At 44.0% G+C, this 17,536-nt stretch overlaps 1 protein-coding gene across 1 annotated transcript in view; it reads right to left on the reverse strand.

Moving 5' to 3' along the window:
• The window catches only part of ccn6 (cellular communication network factor 6), an 81,807-nt gene that overhangs the window by 1,624 nt on the left and 62,647 nt on the right, over positions 1–17,536 (reverse strand). Inside the window, exon 3 of the mRNA XM_086050501.1 lies at positions 1,434–1,670. Coding sequence (XP_085906627.1) covers positions 1,434–1,670 — 237 coding nt within the window. The remainder of the gene's footprint in view (positions 1–1,433; positions 1,671–17,536) is intronic.

Below are 17,536 nucleotides of genomic sequence, written 5' to 3' on the forward strand. Positions count from 1 at the left end.
GCTGTATTGGCCTTACTAAAATCTTATTTTCCAATCAACTGATTGATGGAGAAGTTTTTTCATCATCAACCCAGCCTGGCCTTGCGTCCTCTCCGGAGGGGCGCATCGACTGACCTGCTCATCGAAAGAAAATACACTACAAAGGCAACAGCTTTTCCTGAAAACTCGTGTTGCAACATGTTGAAGGACTAAAATTCTCCCCAACAAATATGAGGTAATTCTGGTCAACCTACAAGGAGAAAAACATCAAAGAATAAAACATATATTTCCTTTAGCCAGTAGGATGCGCTACCACTATGACAAAAAACATGTTTTTAGTTCTCTTCAGGCCTGTACCATTATCAAATGTGAGAAATCTCATTATTTAAAATGATCATGTGGGTCAAATTCCAGCAGCTTTTGTCGCCAAGGCAAAATAACTTTTAAACTCAATTCAAAATGGCTGACTTCATGTTAGGCTCAGCATGTGGCTCCAAGAGACTTTTTTGCAGGTCTTGGCCGATTACACATACCACCAAAATTTTCGTAGACCTCGGTGAAACATACCCCACGTCTGCTTTCTAAAAAATTTCTAGGTGGCGATATGAACCATTTTTTAAGAAATTGCACAATAATCTAATGTGATATTTATGATTTTGTCAGGCTTGATATGTGTGCAAAGTTTCATGAGTATATGTGCATGTTTAGACCTTCAAAATCTGCATTTATATTGGCGAACTGCGCGTTGCCACGCAACAGCTTTTCGCGAAGAATAAACTTTGTGTTTTAACATTGTGAAGATCTAACAGTCCTCTGAGTAAATATGAGGTAAATCTGGTTAACCGCTTGAACAAAAACAAAAAAACGTATTTCTTTTAGTCAGTAGATGGAGCTACCAGTTTGATAAAATATAATTTTTTAGATGTCTTCAAGCCCCTACTCTCATTAAGTGTAAGAAATTTTGAATTATCATGTGGGTTAAGTTACAGCAGCTTTTGTAGTCAAGGTGACACTAAACTTTAAACCAAATTCAAAATGGCGGACTTTCTGTTAGGTTTAGCATATGGCTTCAAGAGACTTTTTTGTAGGACGTGGCTTGATACATATACTACCAAATTTTCGTAGATCTAGATGAAACATACAACCAGGGCTGCTTTTTAAAAAAATTCTAGGGGGCGCTAGCCAGCCATCTTTGAAAAATCGCACGATAAACTAATAAAATATTGATTTTGCCAGGCCTGCTGTGGTGTAAAGTTTCATGAGTTTTCGTGCATGTTTACACCATCAAAACCAGTGTTGTTTTATTGGCAAACTGCATTACCACGGCAAGAGCGTTTTGCGAAAAATCACAAGCTTTGTGTTTCTAACATCATGAAGACTACTCTTCCGAGCGCAAAACTAAGAATAAAATATCTCTCGCATCTTTACCTAAATGTTAATCTCCCACTACACACCTGACATGTAGACTGTATTCTGTACATGTTTCTTTGAAATCTTGCTGCTACGAAGGCTTGCGTGTAGGTTTCCCATCAGAGGGGTGGGGCCCAAAAGACCTGCAGACTTCTGCAAGAATGCAGGAGTACAGCCAATGGCACCTGCGATACATGTGCACTTGTAAAGGGGGCTAGGCTGGAATGCTTCTCCGTTCTCATAGTGGGCTCCGCTAAAATCACATCCAACTGCCATCAAGTCTGGAAAAAAAAGGAAAACAAAAAGACAAATTCAAGGCTCAAGCACTGAATGGCTGTTTTGTTAGGTACTGCATGACGACTGACTCTGATACAGTATGTGTTAATGCTGTACACTTGTGGTTCTGGAAAGTTTTACCCAGAGTGGCTAGAGGGCTGATTCAATTAGGAGGGCAGAGGTTATAACCACCCCCATACACACACAAATGCACACGCACAAATACACTCACATACCCACACATTTCTAAATCAAGTTTAATTTTTTGCATTCCCTGGCACATTTTATGCCAAAATTCAGAAACTTCGTGCTGCAACATCATGAAAGCATAAACACTCTTCCAAGCAAACATGAGGTAAATCTGGTCAACCTGCTCGGAGAAAAACATCAAAGAATAAAATATATACTTGCTACGTGCGTATATGTCTTCAGGCCTGGACTATTATCAAATATGAAAAACCTTGAGAAGAAATTCTCATGTGGGTCAAGTTATAAGCTTTTGTAGTCAAGGCGACACGACTTTCAAAGTAAATTCTAAATAGCGGACTTCCTGTTAGGTTTAGCATATGGCACCAAGAGACTTTTTTGTAGGTCTTGTCCTGTTACATATACTAACACATTTTGGTAGATCTAGATGAAACGTACAATGGAGGCTGCTTTGTTAAAAATTGCTTGGGGGCATTAGCGAGACATTTTTTTTTTTAGAAATGGCACAATAAACTAACAATATTGATTATTTCGCTAGGCCTGGTGTGTGTCAAAGTTTCCTGAGTTTTCGTGAGTGTTTAGACCTTCAAAATCAGCGTTTTTTTTAATTGCCGAACTGTGCGTTGCCATGGCAAATTAATAGGGCTTTACAGACTTTTTGTAAGTCTTGCACTGTTACGTGTCTCCAACTTTTGCTCGATCTTGGTGACATGTACAACCAGTGCTGCTCCACTAATAATTTGTTGGGGGCATTGTTGAGCCATTTTATAAAAATCACACAATAACCTATTAAAATATTGGTGTTGTTGCCAGGCCTGATATGTTTGCAGAGTTTCGTAAGATATCATGCATGTTTAGACACTCAAAAGTAGTGTTTTTTTTTCATGTCGAATAGAGCATTGCCATGGCATTAGCTTTTTGTGAAATTCACAAACTTTGTGTTGCGGCATCAGGAAGAGAAAAGTCTCTTCAGAGCAAATATTAAGTAAATCTGGTTAACTGCTGGGAGAAAAACACATCGAAAAATGAACATATACTGTAGGTAGTGCTACCAGTATTATAAAAATATATTCCAGATGTCTTCAAATGTGTGAAATTTAATTTAAAATATGATCAGGGGGTCAGGTTACAGCAGCTTTTGTAGTCAAAGTGACGCCAACTTGTAAACTAAATTCAAAATGGCAGACTTCCTTTTAGGTTTAGCATATGCCTCCAAGAGACATTTTTGTATGTCTTGGGCTGTTACATATACCACCAAATGTTCGTGGATGTTGGTGACACATTCGACTGAGGCTGATTTGTTAAAAAATTCTAATGGTAACAAGTATAAACTAGTTCATCTTAAAATATGTCACTGATGGTGTAGTGGTACACACGCCTGAGTTGTATGTGGGCAGCGTGGGATCGATTCCCCTTCAGTGACCGTGTCTGTGTGTGCCCTGTGACTGGCTGGCGACCAGTTTAGGGTGTAGTTCACCTTTTGCCCATACCCAGCTGGAATAGGCTCCAGCATCTCCCCATGGCCCTGTACAGGATAAGTGGTGTTGAACATGGCACAGTTTAAAACATTACATAGGAAACATAAGACACCAGTCTTTTTAAATAATATCGGCCCACAATGATCACCTGTCTGTCTTAAATGTAAAATTACAAATGTGACTTATGGCATTGTTTATGGAACTGCCCAAAGATGTCTAAATACTGGTCATGTATAACGAAGGAAATCAGTGCAATACTGAAGATGAAAATCTGTAAAAATCATGGTTCGTATCTACTGGAGCTGCCATCTCGCAACATATTTACAGACAAGAACACATTTAAATTACAAGTATTTTGTTTGATTGGATAAAGGTAAAGCCACCAACTATTACTCATTCAAAGTATTGCCAATGGAAATGCCCAGCGCAAAATTAAGTGGTAATGAGAATTTATTTTTGGATTGATTAGAGTACTTGCCAGGTGATCTTAGTGATATTCTGCAAAGAGGCAATCGGCTCACTGAAATGTATGGCCTCTGGGATGTCTTTTTGAATATCTGCAATTTAAATGAGGAATGGTTACTACTTGGTATGCTTTTATTATTTTCCATATAACATGGACTGCTCAGTTTTAGTTGTGGTTTAGTCAGTTTGTTTCTTTTCTTATGTATATAAAGTAAAACTTCAATAAAATGTATTTTTTCTTTTAGAATTCTAGAATGCTAGTGAGCTATTTTTTATTCCAGAATAAACTAATAAGATCTTGCTGGTTTTGCAAGGCCTGATGTGAGTGCAAAGCTTCATGAGTTTTCATGCATGTTCAGACCCTTAAAATCAGTGTTGTTATATTTGTGAACTGCGTGTTGCTACAGCAACAGTGTTTTGCCAAAAATCACAAACTTCGTGTTTTAACATGATAAGGCTTATACACTCTTCCGAGCAAATGTGAGGTAGACCTGGTTAACCTGCTAGGAGAAAAACATCAAAGAACAAAACACGTATTTCCTTTAGCCAATAGGTGGCGCTACCATGGTGCTATGATGAAAAATAAGTTCATAGATGTCTTCAGACCTGGACTATTATTAAATGGGAGACATGTTTTGAAGAAATTATCATGTGAGTCAAGTTACAGCAGCGTTTGTTGTCAAGGCGACACAAACATTTAAAGTAAATTCAAAATGGCGGACTTCCTGTTAGGTTTAGCATCTGGCTCCAAGATTCTTTTTGTAGGTCTTGTCTTGTTACATATACCACCAAATCTTTGTAGATATAGATCAGGGGTGGCCAAGTCAGATCCTCAAGAGCCACAATCCAGCCTGTTTTAGGTTTATCCCTACGGTAACACACCTGATTCAAATTATCAGGCTCATTATTAGGGTTTTACAAATCTTGCTGATGAGCTGATCATACAGTATACTTTCCACACAACTTGGTACTTTCAATGGCGACCAATGTTTTGGAATGCAAAAGAGAATTTTGATACACACGAGCCGACAGAAGCGGGCGTTGTCAAACCCTCCATGATTGAGCCGATCAGGACGTCGGAGCTAGTTAGTGGAAGAGAAATTGAAAGTGATGACTGTGATTTCTCTGACGAGCCTGGATTAGGGTCGACACAATACTGTGCAGAGCGGATTGGAAATACAGACTGGTATGTTTTTGCACCCCTGTATCTACTGTAAATACAGTGTATTTGTGCTCAACCCACCTCAACTCGGCAGCACAACAGCTTTAGAGACATGAACAATCGGCTGTGCTGTGTGTGTGTGATTCATAACAATGCATCGGCTGTACATGAAATGTTGCAACGCGGCGTCAATCTTGAGCTGTATTTTCCAGGCATGAAAATTTTAGGTTGTGTGTCATATGCATAGTAAAAACAACAATACCAGCTTGTGTTTAGCCATGTTAGATGATGCGTTTACTAAATTACGCTGGACAGAAATGCTTTGCCGTGTCGGGCAGCTTGCCATGTATGCAAATTTAAGTACATATTAAACTACGGGCGTTTTTTTTTCCTCAACGGTTAATTCCTAATCACCATTCATAGGTGTCATAGGTGCAGGAAAATAACTACTCACCTCTTGCCTGTGCCGCTTCTCAAATGCAACATGACCGGGATACTTCCTGCTGTTGCTGGGGGTTGAACTCGCATTTGCCTAAGGAAAAATCGTTGGCATGGCAGCTGGTTTCAGGCACACTACACTTGTGTACCCAATACTCTCTGCAAAATGTAGGCCGAAGCATGCCGGTTCAACATGATCCGCACATAGCTTGGAGTACTTGCTTGGCGACCACAGTTGACCACGTGTTCCTCCCTGCCGACTGGTTTTCCAATTCACTGGCCACATATATCTTTTTCCTTTGGAAAGCTGAAGAAACTCGTGATGCCTTCTTTACTATTACTGCCACACAATAAACCATTGTTGAAATGCTCAAGTACATGAAGACCAACTGGACAGAAGACCACAGAACGCCACAGTAGCCACTAAATTGTTTGGCTATTGTGGACATCACAGCTCTAGAAAAATCCAAAGACAGTGTGTGAGATTCAAACTGCAGACGACATATTCTGAAATGTATTTAGTGATTAAACTGCTGCCTACCAAGGGTCTAATCATTTTTTAATGACAGCTATGCATTGTAAAGGGGTTCTAGAGGTCTCAAGAAAAACTTTTCATCTTCAAGAAAATCTGAGGTCTCTGACCTTTAACTTTCTCGTACATTTAAAAAAAAATACTTGATACCTATGAAGTGTGAAATATGTGTGTCATCTTCAAAACCGCTTATCCTATACAGAGTCGCGGGGAGGCGCTGGAGCCTATCCCAGCCGTCAATGGGCGAAGGCAGACTACACCCTGAACTGGTCGCCAGCCAGTCGCAGGGCACACACAGAGACCGCCACTGAGCGGGAATCGATGTGTGAAATATGTTTTTAAATATTTTGTATTTACAGATACTTTCATAGTAATCTTAAGCCCCTTTCAGACCAAACAGCCCCTGAACTTTGAGTTCCTGATAGCAGGAGTTCCTGGTAGTAAGAACTTGTGTGTGGCCTACTAGTTTGCGTTCACATGGTGCAAAAGTGGGCAAGGTAGTTTATTCAAATTGGACTGATGATGAAAGGCAGTAGGGGAGGGGACTAATGTACTACTCCTCCATGCCTATGCAGCTATTATGAAGTTCTTAAATATACCATTTAAGGCAGGGGTCCCCAACTAAAGGGCTGCAGGCCACTTTGGACCGGGCCGCGGCAGGCCGCACAGATGAAAGAAAGAAAAAAAAAGTACAGTACTTCCGGATTATTTATTATACGAGGCTGAAAAACATTTTGCTTTGAAAAGTGACCGGATTCTCTCCATTACAGCCATCTATGACTGACTATTAAGGCATGTCAAGTTGTCTCGGTACGCTAATAACGCTACTACGATAACGCTAATATCAAAGGGGTATAGATTTGTATGAACCGGTCCGTGGCAGAAAAAAGGTTGGCGACCACTGATTAAAGGGATTTGAAATATTTTGTGTTTGCATAACAAAAATAAATAGATTGTGCTTTGCATGTTTGTATTTGTTTAAAAATAAACAAACGAGTGGTTTTAAAAATGAAATAAATTATTGGTTCTGGCCAATTTTGTCCACCAATTTGCTAATCACCACCAGAAAGTCCAATTGGAAGTCCCTTTCTTGCACTTTGCTCTCCCGAATCATCTCTCGCTCCAGTCTGTCGCTCCCCTCTGAACTCCGGAGCTCCTGTCTTCTGGCCTCCTTGAGGACGTGGATCTCCTGCTTGCGCATGTCCATTTCCTCCATGAATATGGCCTGGCCTCTTTCCTTCATTCGTTCTAAGGCATCCATGAAGAGGTTCTCTCTGTCCCTCTTACACTTACCTATAGGTATATTAATGCACAATGAGTAACAGTACATAATTAGCAACAACTGCTATATAAACAGAATTTTGCAAAGTCAAATTTTATTGGACGTTTACCGGGACGGGCAAGAAGGGCAGGAGACGCTGAACGAGAAGTGCTGCTTCGACTCATGGATGGAGAGTTCTCACTGGTCTCCTCATGTGAAACTGTCACAACATGCCCATCCATTGAGTAACAGCGAATGATTGATTGATCCAGCTATAAAGTAAAACACATGCAGACAAAAGGTTATCGTTAAACTAAATAAGTATTTATGGGATTATTTTGTATTTACCTTTATCTATTGCTGCTGAATCGTCGCACATGGCTTCCAGTATGCGGTTGCGGAGTCCTTTGTCCCCCACGGTAGCCAAGGATGGCTACGAGCTAAGCACTCGTACTATTTGTTAACTTTTGTATCGTTCCCACTATGGCTATTGTGGTCCTTGATTTAGCTTCTTCAGATTTGCATGGACTCGTTTGGTAGTGTGGTTAATATTCAGCTCAGCCAGCTTTGTCGTGATGAATTGATTACTTTATCATTCCTCGTGGTCGATTCAAAGTTTCGTTGACTGTCCTCTTCCTCGTAAATGTTTAGGAGAGACTGTACCTCATCATCCGCCACCGATAATTTTTTTTCCCTCCTTCAATTCTTGCAGTATATTAGGAGTGACAACAGTGAAACTGAAATCTGCTACACACACACTAACGCTGCATCGCTTAATTGCGGTTTAAGTTGTACGCGACCAAAACAACACACTCCCAAGTTCAACCAACCAATCAGCGTTCGTCAGCACAGCACACCCACTCAAAAAGGTCCGCGTAGGTACACGAAGACCCTAGTGACTAGGTGGTACTCAGGTAGTTCCTGGTGGAACTGTCCAGCCTGTGTGAACACGAGTATGACACAAACTACCAGGGTGGATACGGAAGTTCCTGATTTAGTTCCTGCGGTCTGAAAGGGATTATAGTGCAAGTGTGCATAGTGTAGACTGCAGTTTTTTTTTAAATACACTAAACATTTACAGCAAAAATTGTTAAGGGCACAGCATTGCCTTCAATTTAGGTTCCACCATCATTTATAAACATGTCAGGAATCAGCCGAGTGTGGCAATTTTAAGCATCTCATTTTCAGATAGGCGGTGAAGGGAGTACCCCACAGACAGAGAACCCATGTAGCAAAGGCATTTGGGCCAAATCTAGACTCTTTTGATACAATCCACTCACATTAATTCTTAGTTACATCCATAATTAATTTTTGATAGTGTCAAATAAACATTCGCTCCACTTGTGTGGATCCTACCCCTTCTTCAAGAGAGATTTGACAGTCCTTACAGCTCTCTCTGCTTCCCCATTACTTTGAGGATAGTGGGGACTTGAAGTGATGTTTCTGAAATCATAATCCCTTGCAAAGGCCGCAAACTCAGCCGATGAGAATTGGTAGCCATTATCTGTGACCAGAACTTCCAGGAACCCATGCCGTGCAAAAACCGCCTTCATCTTTTTAATCACTGGGACTGCAGTAGTAGAGTTAAGGTTTGAAACTTCAACGTATCGCGAATATAGTCTATTAATAACAGGTACATGGCACGATTCCATTGGAAAAGATCTGCCGCACATGCCGCCATGGCCTGTTAGGTAGTTGTGTCATCATAGCAGGCTCCGGTGCAGTGTGAGCCTCCCTCGCACACACTGGGCAATTTTAAATTTTGAGTTTGATACTCTTGGTTAGACCAGGCCACCATATGGACTGCTGTGTCTAGCAATGCATTTTGTCATGCCCTGGTGACCTTCATGAATCATGTTGATCATTTTCTCCTGCATGCTGGCTGGAATGACAATCCTTTCACTTTTCATCAATAGTCCGTCTGCAAAAAGCAGGTCTTGGTGGTACTGCCAATACTCCTGAAGTTTAGGTGGGAGACCTTTCTTGCTGGCAAGCACCCTGTTTGTATCCAGTATTTTAGTTTCCTGCACTGTCACCCAAGGAAAAGGATACGACGGACATCAGCCAGTTTCGCCAAATCAGCCTCCTGAACCTAGAGGGCAAAGTCTTCAGCGTAATGGCTCACAGGTTGGTGGTTTACCTGGAAAAGAACCACTACATTGCTACGACCGTGCAGAAGGCAGGGATTCCAGGCTTCTCCGGCTGCTTGGAGCACTCAAATATGATATGGCATCAAATCCAGGCTGCCAAAAAGGATGGAAGAGATCTCCATGTCGTGTTTCTGGACCTTGCCAATGCCTTCGTGTTGGTCCCTCACAATCTTCTCTGGACGGCTTTAAGTTATTTCAGCATCCCAGAAGCAATCACGGGCCTAGTCAAATCCTATTTCCAAGATGTGCAACTGTACCTGACAACTGACGAGTGTACCACCGCATGGCAATGGCTGGAAATAGGGATCATGGCAGGATGTACCATCTCGCCTCTAGCCTTCACGATGGCTATGGAGGTTATCATCCGAGCCTCCCAGTGGGTAGTAGGAGGGCAGAAGCTCAAACCTGGCATTCGTCTCCCTCCCATCAAAGCTTATATGGATGATATGACAATACTTACCACAACTAAAGAATGCGGCAAAGGACTGCTGAACAATCTACAGGAGAACATCCAGTGGGCCCGGATGGAAATAAAGCCAAGCAAGACCAGGAACATATCAGTTGTCAAGGGGAAACTGTCAGAACATCGGTTCTATGCTGGTGATGAACTCATACCAACAGTTTCAGAAAAGCCCGTCAAGAGCCTTGGACGCTGGTACGATACCACCCTCAGGGACACGGAACAAGTGGACCAGCTTAGGCTGGACACCATAAGTGGCCTTGTGCGTATTCACAAGTCCATGCTCCCGGGCAGGCTGAAGCTTTGGTGCCTCCAGATTGGGTTGTTACCCAGGCTGATGTGGCCTCTTACCATCTATGAGGTCCCAATCTTAAAAGGTGGAAAAACTGGAGGGATCGGTCAGCTCTTTTGCCAAAATGGCTGGGACTCCCCAGATGTTTTAGTAGCATCGGGCTCTACGGAAGATGCATTCTGGAGCTTCCTGTTTCCAGCCTAGTTGAGGAATTCAAATGTTGCAAAGTAAGGTTGGAAATGACGCTGACGGGATTCCGTGACCCTGGTGTAGCCCAAACGGCTCCTACCTTGGTAGGAAATGGACGCCAACTGCAGCTGCTCAGCAGGCAAAGTTAGACCTCAAGCACAGAGATATTGTTGGCCTCGTGCAACAAAGGAGAGGAGGCCTCGGCCTAGGAGAGTGCAGGCCATCCTGGCAGAGGGCAACTCCAGCTCAGCGCTAATGTCTGGTCATCGAGGAGGTGTGTCATCAAGAACAGGCAACATGTTTTGCAAAGGCTGTCTCACAAGCCAACCAAGGACAGTGGATGCGATGGGAAGAAGTTGAGAGGAGAAAGTTCTCTTGGAGGGAGTTGTTGGGCATAGAAGCATTTCACACCAGCTTCATCTTACTTGCTAGATATGATGTCCTGCCCTCCCCCTCAAACCTCAACCAATGGTACAGAGAAGACCCTACGTGCCCTCTCAGTCCATCTCCCACAACCCTGAGACACATTCTGGTATGATGTAAAAAAAGCCTGTCACAAGGCCGTTACACCTGGCGGCACAACTGCGTCCTCAAGTGCCTGGCAGCTTCTCTGGAGACTAAGCGGACAAATATCAATGCCCTCCCTCATCCTGCATCTGCAAGACAGTTCATTTCAGAAGGAAAAAAGCCAATCAAAGACCAAAAATCGGACATCGGCCAACTGGGAGGAGCAGGGGACTGGAAGTTAGTAGCAGATCTGAACCATGGGGCTCTGCTTCCCATCTGAGATCACTACAACAAATCTCAGACCAGACCTCGTGCTCTGGTCCTCTCACTTCGCACCGTTTATATCATGGAGCTCACAATTCCCTGAGAGTCTGCTGATGAGGAGGTCTTCGAACGCAAGAGCCTTAAGTACGCCGAGCTGGCAGCTGATGCTGAGCAACGCGGATGGAAAGCCAGAGTTTGCCCAGTGGAAGTTGGTTGCAGAGGCTTTGTCGGCAAGTCGACCATCAAGCTGCTTAAGGACTTGGGGATTCGAGGCCAAGCCCAAAGCCAAACCATAAAGGCGCTCTCAGGCACAGCAGAGGAAGCGAGTCGGTGGCTCTGGTTGAAGAGGCGAGACCCCTCCTGGGCCCCAATGTAACAACCAGTGGCACACAGGGGTTGAAAGCTGAAGGGGGCGCACCTGGGAGCCAGATGTTGCCAATGAGCCCCCTTGTTGTTGGCCTATCATCATCAAAACACTGAGGAAAGAGGGTGCCCACCTGATGGCCTCAATGAAGCTTACAACCCCCCCCCCCCACACACACACACACACGCACAACCTCCCACCGACACACATAACCATAGCCTTGATGCCATACTTGTAACCACTAACCACTCACATCTCAGGTATTATGTTCACTTAAGGGATTGTTTCACCTAGTCCTAAAACAGAACCAACATTGAGAGGACGGCTGTTTACAATTGCCATTGCCTCATAAAACAAAGTTCTGAGAGATACATCGTCAAGTCTTCCTGGACACTGACCAACAGTCATGTTTAGAACACTGCGAATAGTGCTTATTTGACATTCCCAAATGCCACCAGCATGACTAGCTGACGGAGCATTTAACTTAAATTCGCATTGTTTGTTTGCTAAAAAGGCCTCCAATTTTCAGAGCTTCCTTAAATTCATTGCTGGCGCCAACAAAGTGTGTTCCTTCTTCGCAGTGAAGTTGAGAAACTGCTCCTCTCAGACGAATAAAGCACCTTAAAGCGTTTATAAGAACATCAGTGGACAAATCATTGAGCATTTCTATATGGACGGCTTGTGAAAACACACATGTGATGATAAGCCCATATCTCTTCATCTCTTTCCGACCATTTTAACAACAAACAAACCAGCATGAATCAGCCCCTGTTCCAAAATGGGACTGAGGTAAAAGAGTGAACTTGATTTTGAAACTGTGCCCCCCTGGAGCTTCTCTTGAAGAACCTTAAGCTCAACAGTAAATGCTTGCTGCTGCTGTAGCTTGAAGCCTGCTTCAGCAGCTTTCTTGCACATCTTAATAAGTGTGGTCCAGCGAGAAAACCTCTCCAGTCGCTTTAAAACGTCTACATATTCAGCAATTTTAGTCACAGATACATGAACAGATCTGAACTCAGGGTCACCAACAAGGAGCTCAATAGGTGGTTTGGACATTCTGATCACCTCTTGTTCCCATTAAAAAACCTGGGCCCGAATAACCAGCCAACGGAAAGAATTACTGTACTATAAAGACCCCTGGAAGCAATATCAGCTGGGTTTTGAGCTGTATTGACATAGTGCCAGTTATTCGTATCTGTTTTATCTCTAATAAGCTGGACTCTATTTGACACAAACAAATGGAACCTCCGAGCCTCATTATTTATGTACGCCAACACGACTTGAGAATCTGTCCAAAAATATTCTTTATCTATTTTCATTTGTAGCTCTTCCTTTTAACATGGAACTCAACCTAGTTGATGTTACTGCGGCTGAGAGCTCTAACGGCGGAATGCTTCGAGGGTGCAACCCTTGCCTTGGCCGTGACCAGACTACAATGAACCTCCTGCCTGTCGTTCTTGTATCTCAGATAAGAGCATGAACCATATCATGTGCTACTGGCATCTGAGAAATAATGTAATTCTGTACTCACAATGTTACCGAAGTTTGAAAGGTGCTAACATCTAGGTATGGTAACTTCTTCAGCACTTCGAAGCTATTTTTCCACTCCTCCCACCATGAGCTAAAGTGCTCAGGGAGTGGATCGTCCCAACCGATGCCTTTATAACACAGCTCCTGTAGGATCAACTTCCCAGTCAATGTGAAGGGAGCCATAAATCCAAGATGATCATACAGGGAAGCGCCAACAGCCAGGAGACCACGCCAAGTTGGGGAATGGTCTTTTAAACGAATGTTAAAGCTAAAGGAATCGTTAGCCATTGACCATTGAATGCCCAGTACATGTTCATCTGATGCAACCTCTGAATTCAATTTGAGAGGGTCCATTGAGTCAGCTCTTTCAGAGAGAGCAACACAGGAAAACACATCTTTATAATTTGAATTGAACTTGTGTAGTCTAAGGCCCGCACAATTACACAGGTCTTGAGCCTCAAGCCTCAACAATAGAGTCTTTGGCTTCTTGTATAGTCGACACACTATAACTAGTGTGTGTTTACGATGGGTTAATAACCATCTTAAACATAAAAATTATTTTCAACAAAAGCTAAGACTGCAGAATAAACAGCTTTGTATTGCTGTGCCAAATACTTGAATCCAAAATCAGCACAGCACATACACATTGCACAGGCGGTGTGTGGCAAAGTTGGCGTGTGACCTCACTTTGTCATTTCCGGAACACGCAACCACACCCCAAACACAATTAACAATTTACTATGCTGGCCATTTACAAGGACCACACAGAGGTTTCTCCGCTCTGGTGAGTGGTCCGTGAATGTCTTTTGAATAGATGGCAGCTGGTATCGCAGTCACGTCAGCTCCTGTATCCAATTTGAAAGTCACAGTTTGTTAGTCACAGTCAAAGTTTGTACCATTTACCTCCAATGTCTTTTTCCAGTTGTTGGGCTGTGCTCCTGCTGAAACAGCTCCTCGGAACAACATGTTGTCTTCATTCTCCAGGACTATCCCAACTCTGCCAGATCTGCACTTAACTGCAAAATGTCCCTTTTTCCGACATTTCCTGCACTCCGCATCTCTCGCTGCACAGTCATTCTTGGAGTGTGCAGGTGATTTGCCACAGCGCCCACATTGCTTGTGTCCTTTTTGGAATTGCTGCTATTGCATTGTACATTGTGTTTACCTATAAAGTGCTTATCATAGCCATCTTTCACACTCTTATACTTCTTAAGATCATCCTCACTCAACACTAGCGTGCTCAAAATATCATCAGCTTTGTCGCCCATTGTGTACACCAAAGTGTTTACTTGACAGTTTTCCTCTTTGCCGTCCAGTCCCGCTGCAACACGAAAGCTCTCAAAACGGCAAATCCAGTTGGGCCATGACGAGTAGTCACAGAAATCAAAGTTTTCAGGTGGGTTGATTGAAAACAGGGAATCCATTGTATTTTCGCTGTCCTCTGGACCTTCTGGTCGCGCTGTTAACTCACGCTGTTAGCTTCGCACAACGGCTAGCGGTAAAACTGCCGCTGCTCCCCGACGTCGTCTTTCGATCACTGTTAAGACAGACTTCTTCACTTCTAACACCATGTACTACTATGTCTATGTCTGCAAACATAAATAAGTCCAATGGCACTGGTATTCGGTTAACTGAGGCTTTATTAACATGCCACTTTAATACCATACTTTTACATGGAAGAGTCCCACCTCTTACTGTCTCCCACCTGATCTCTATCTTACATTAGTTCCTATCCATATGCTCACAGTACAGTTATGAGAGTATCAAGAGCGAGTATCAGAGAGGGGAAAAGGTCCTACACGAAGAGGATGGAGGAGCAGCTGCTGCAGGGGAGTCTGGAGGGGCCTGAAGACCATCTCACGCCACGGACAACCCAAGACCCGGACTGGGGGGGACCTGCAGTGGGCAAATGAGCTGAACCTCTTTTTCAATAGGTTTGATCAGATACCCGCCCCCACTCAGTCTCTCCTGCTGCAGCCTCCACCTACTCCTCCTGCTGGGCGTGTCACCCCCTCCCCCCTTTTCTCCACAGTCTCCAGCTCCCAGCTACACCATCCAGCCCGCCCTGCTGGGAGACAAGCTGGAGCGGGCGGGGGGCCCACCACCTCACCACATGGATCCAGGACTACCTCACAAACCGGCCACAGTATGTGAGGACACAGGACTGTGTGTCTGACGTGCTCCTCTGCAGCACAGGGGCCCCACACGGAACTGTCTTGGCTCCCTTCCTGTTCACCCTCTACACCTCGGACTTCAACTTCAACACCCCTACCTGTCACCTGCAGAAGTTCTCTGACGACTCTGCGATTGTCGGCCTCATCACAGGCGGAGATGATCGGGAGTACAGCGAACTTACTAAGGGATTTGTGGACTGGTGCCAGCAGAACCGCCTCCTGATCAATGCGGGGAAATCCAAAGAAATGGTGGTGGATTTCTGTAGGTGCCATCACTCTGCACCTGCACCAGTGAATATCCGGGGAACAGATGTTGAGAGAGTCTCAACTTACAAGTACCTGGGTGTTCATCTGAACAATAAACTGGACTGGAGCGACGACACAGACGCCCTCTATAGGAAGAGTCAGAGCAGACTCTTCCTACTCAGGAGACTGAGGTCTTTTGGGGTTCAGGGGACACTCCTCAGGAACTTTTATGACTCGGTGGTTGCATCGGTCATCTTCCAGGTAGTGGTCACCTGGGCAGGCGGCGTCTCGGCCCGGGACAAGAAGCGGCTGGACAAACTGGTCAGGAGGGCCGGCTCTGTCCTGGGCTGCTCCCTGGACTCTGTGGACTCTGTGGGGGACAGGAGGATGTTGGCCAAGCTGTCATCAATGCTGGACAACCCGGACCACTCCCTCCAGGGCACCCTAACAGCACTCCACAGCTCCTTCAGTGACAGACTGTTACACCCTCGCTGTGCAAAGGAGAGATTCCGCCGTTCCTTCTTGCCTGCTGCTGTCAGACTCTTTAACAAGAACACTGTGTAGTCTCTACAAACTGGCGGACATTAGTGCAACTGTGCAGTCCTGCACCTGAGCTCATATCGTGGAATACCCAATATTCCCCACTACTGTAATACCATGCAATACTCAACATTCCCCACTACTGTTAGTCTAGTTTTATTTTTATCCAATGCTGTTCCTTACATTTCACTACAGCACTGCAGCACTGTCACTTACTTAGAGTATTTTTCCTCTGTACTACGTACAGGCCAAAATGAGTGTTCCTCATACTTTTTATGTAGATGTATGTTGGTGTGTATATACATGTGTATATACACATGTTACTGCGTATATTTACATAGGTTTGATCCTGAATGTTTGCCGTCAATGTTATACATTAATGGCTACATTATGCCGCCGTCCCTGTGTGACCTATATCTTTGCTGCTGTAACACTGAAAATTTCCCCACTGTGGGATCAATAAAGGCATTCTTATCTTATCTATAAAGTCACAGCCTTGAAAAACAAGGGTGGTCATGACCTTTGACTCCCTGGGAACGTCACAGGCTCTTGATAATTTCCCCAATCTTTCTGTCTGCTGCCCTGATGCAGGGTGCAAAAGTTCATCGCACTAGCAAAGTGTTACTACGTTACAGGGGTAAAAAGAGTGCATTGTAATGTCACAGCCTGCAAAATAGGGTGGTGATGACCTTTGACCCTTTGGGAACGTCACAGGCTCCTGATAATTCCCACAATCTTTCTGTCTGTTGCCCTGATGCAGGGTGCAAAATTTCATCGCGCAATTATCTGAGCTAAAGTAACTTTACCAAGGTCAGCATAGTTCTTCGGTGTTGCTTCCTCCATCAAGTTACTGACAGCACTGTCTGCAGTCTTCTGAAGGTACTGGTGTAGTATCCGGACATCCTCTGTGAAGGGCAGTGTTATTGGTTTATTATACTTGGCACTGCTCAGGGTGTTCAAAGCTTTGTGTCAAACCAACTCACACCACTTGGAGGTATAGTTTCCTAAATGTTTCGGTTGACTTCACTAGTGCTTGATCTTCTGCCATTTGAGCGCGACAATGAATGAAGTCGCGAATCTTGTTTAGTGTGTGTCCCAATTTCAAAGCCAGGCTTGGTGTTTGATAAGAAAGGCTTTCCTCATCAAATCCAGCATCTTGCTTCACTGCTTCAACAACTGTCTGAAAGTTTGAAGGCTTGATGGCTTCTTCCAGGCTGTGTATAGAGAAGTTAGCGCGCAGACGTACCAGCAGTCGTCCCACTTCCCGGAGCTTTTGACACACATATTCATACTTTGTGGAGTCTTGTCCATCTCTATTTTAATGGGACTGGGCAAAATGAACAATGGTTAGGTCATTTCGCACAGCCAGGTCAATTTCATCCATGTTCATTGTGCAAAGAATCTTCCACATTCCACTTGAGAGGTGTTGACTGAATACGGTCTCTTGGGCTGTAGCCAAACATAGAACTCTAGCTGTTCCAGCTTGTTTGTCCTGATTTAGATTTTCTGGCCTCAAGAGACATCTTTGGATATGTCTCCACAGTTCTTTGCGTACATATAGGTCGTGACAGTGCATACAGTGCACAACGTTTCCAGCCACAGCAGAATCTTTAGG

The sequence above is a fragment of the Filicampus tigris genome, chromosome 13 (assembly GCF_054856515.1).
Source record: "Filicampus tigris isolate MCC_2025a chromosome 13, RoL_Ftig_1.0, whole genome shotgun sequence".
NCBI lineage: Eukaryota > Metazoa > Chordata > Actinopteri > Syngnathiformes > Syngnathidae > Filicampus > Filicampus tigris.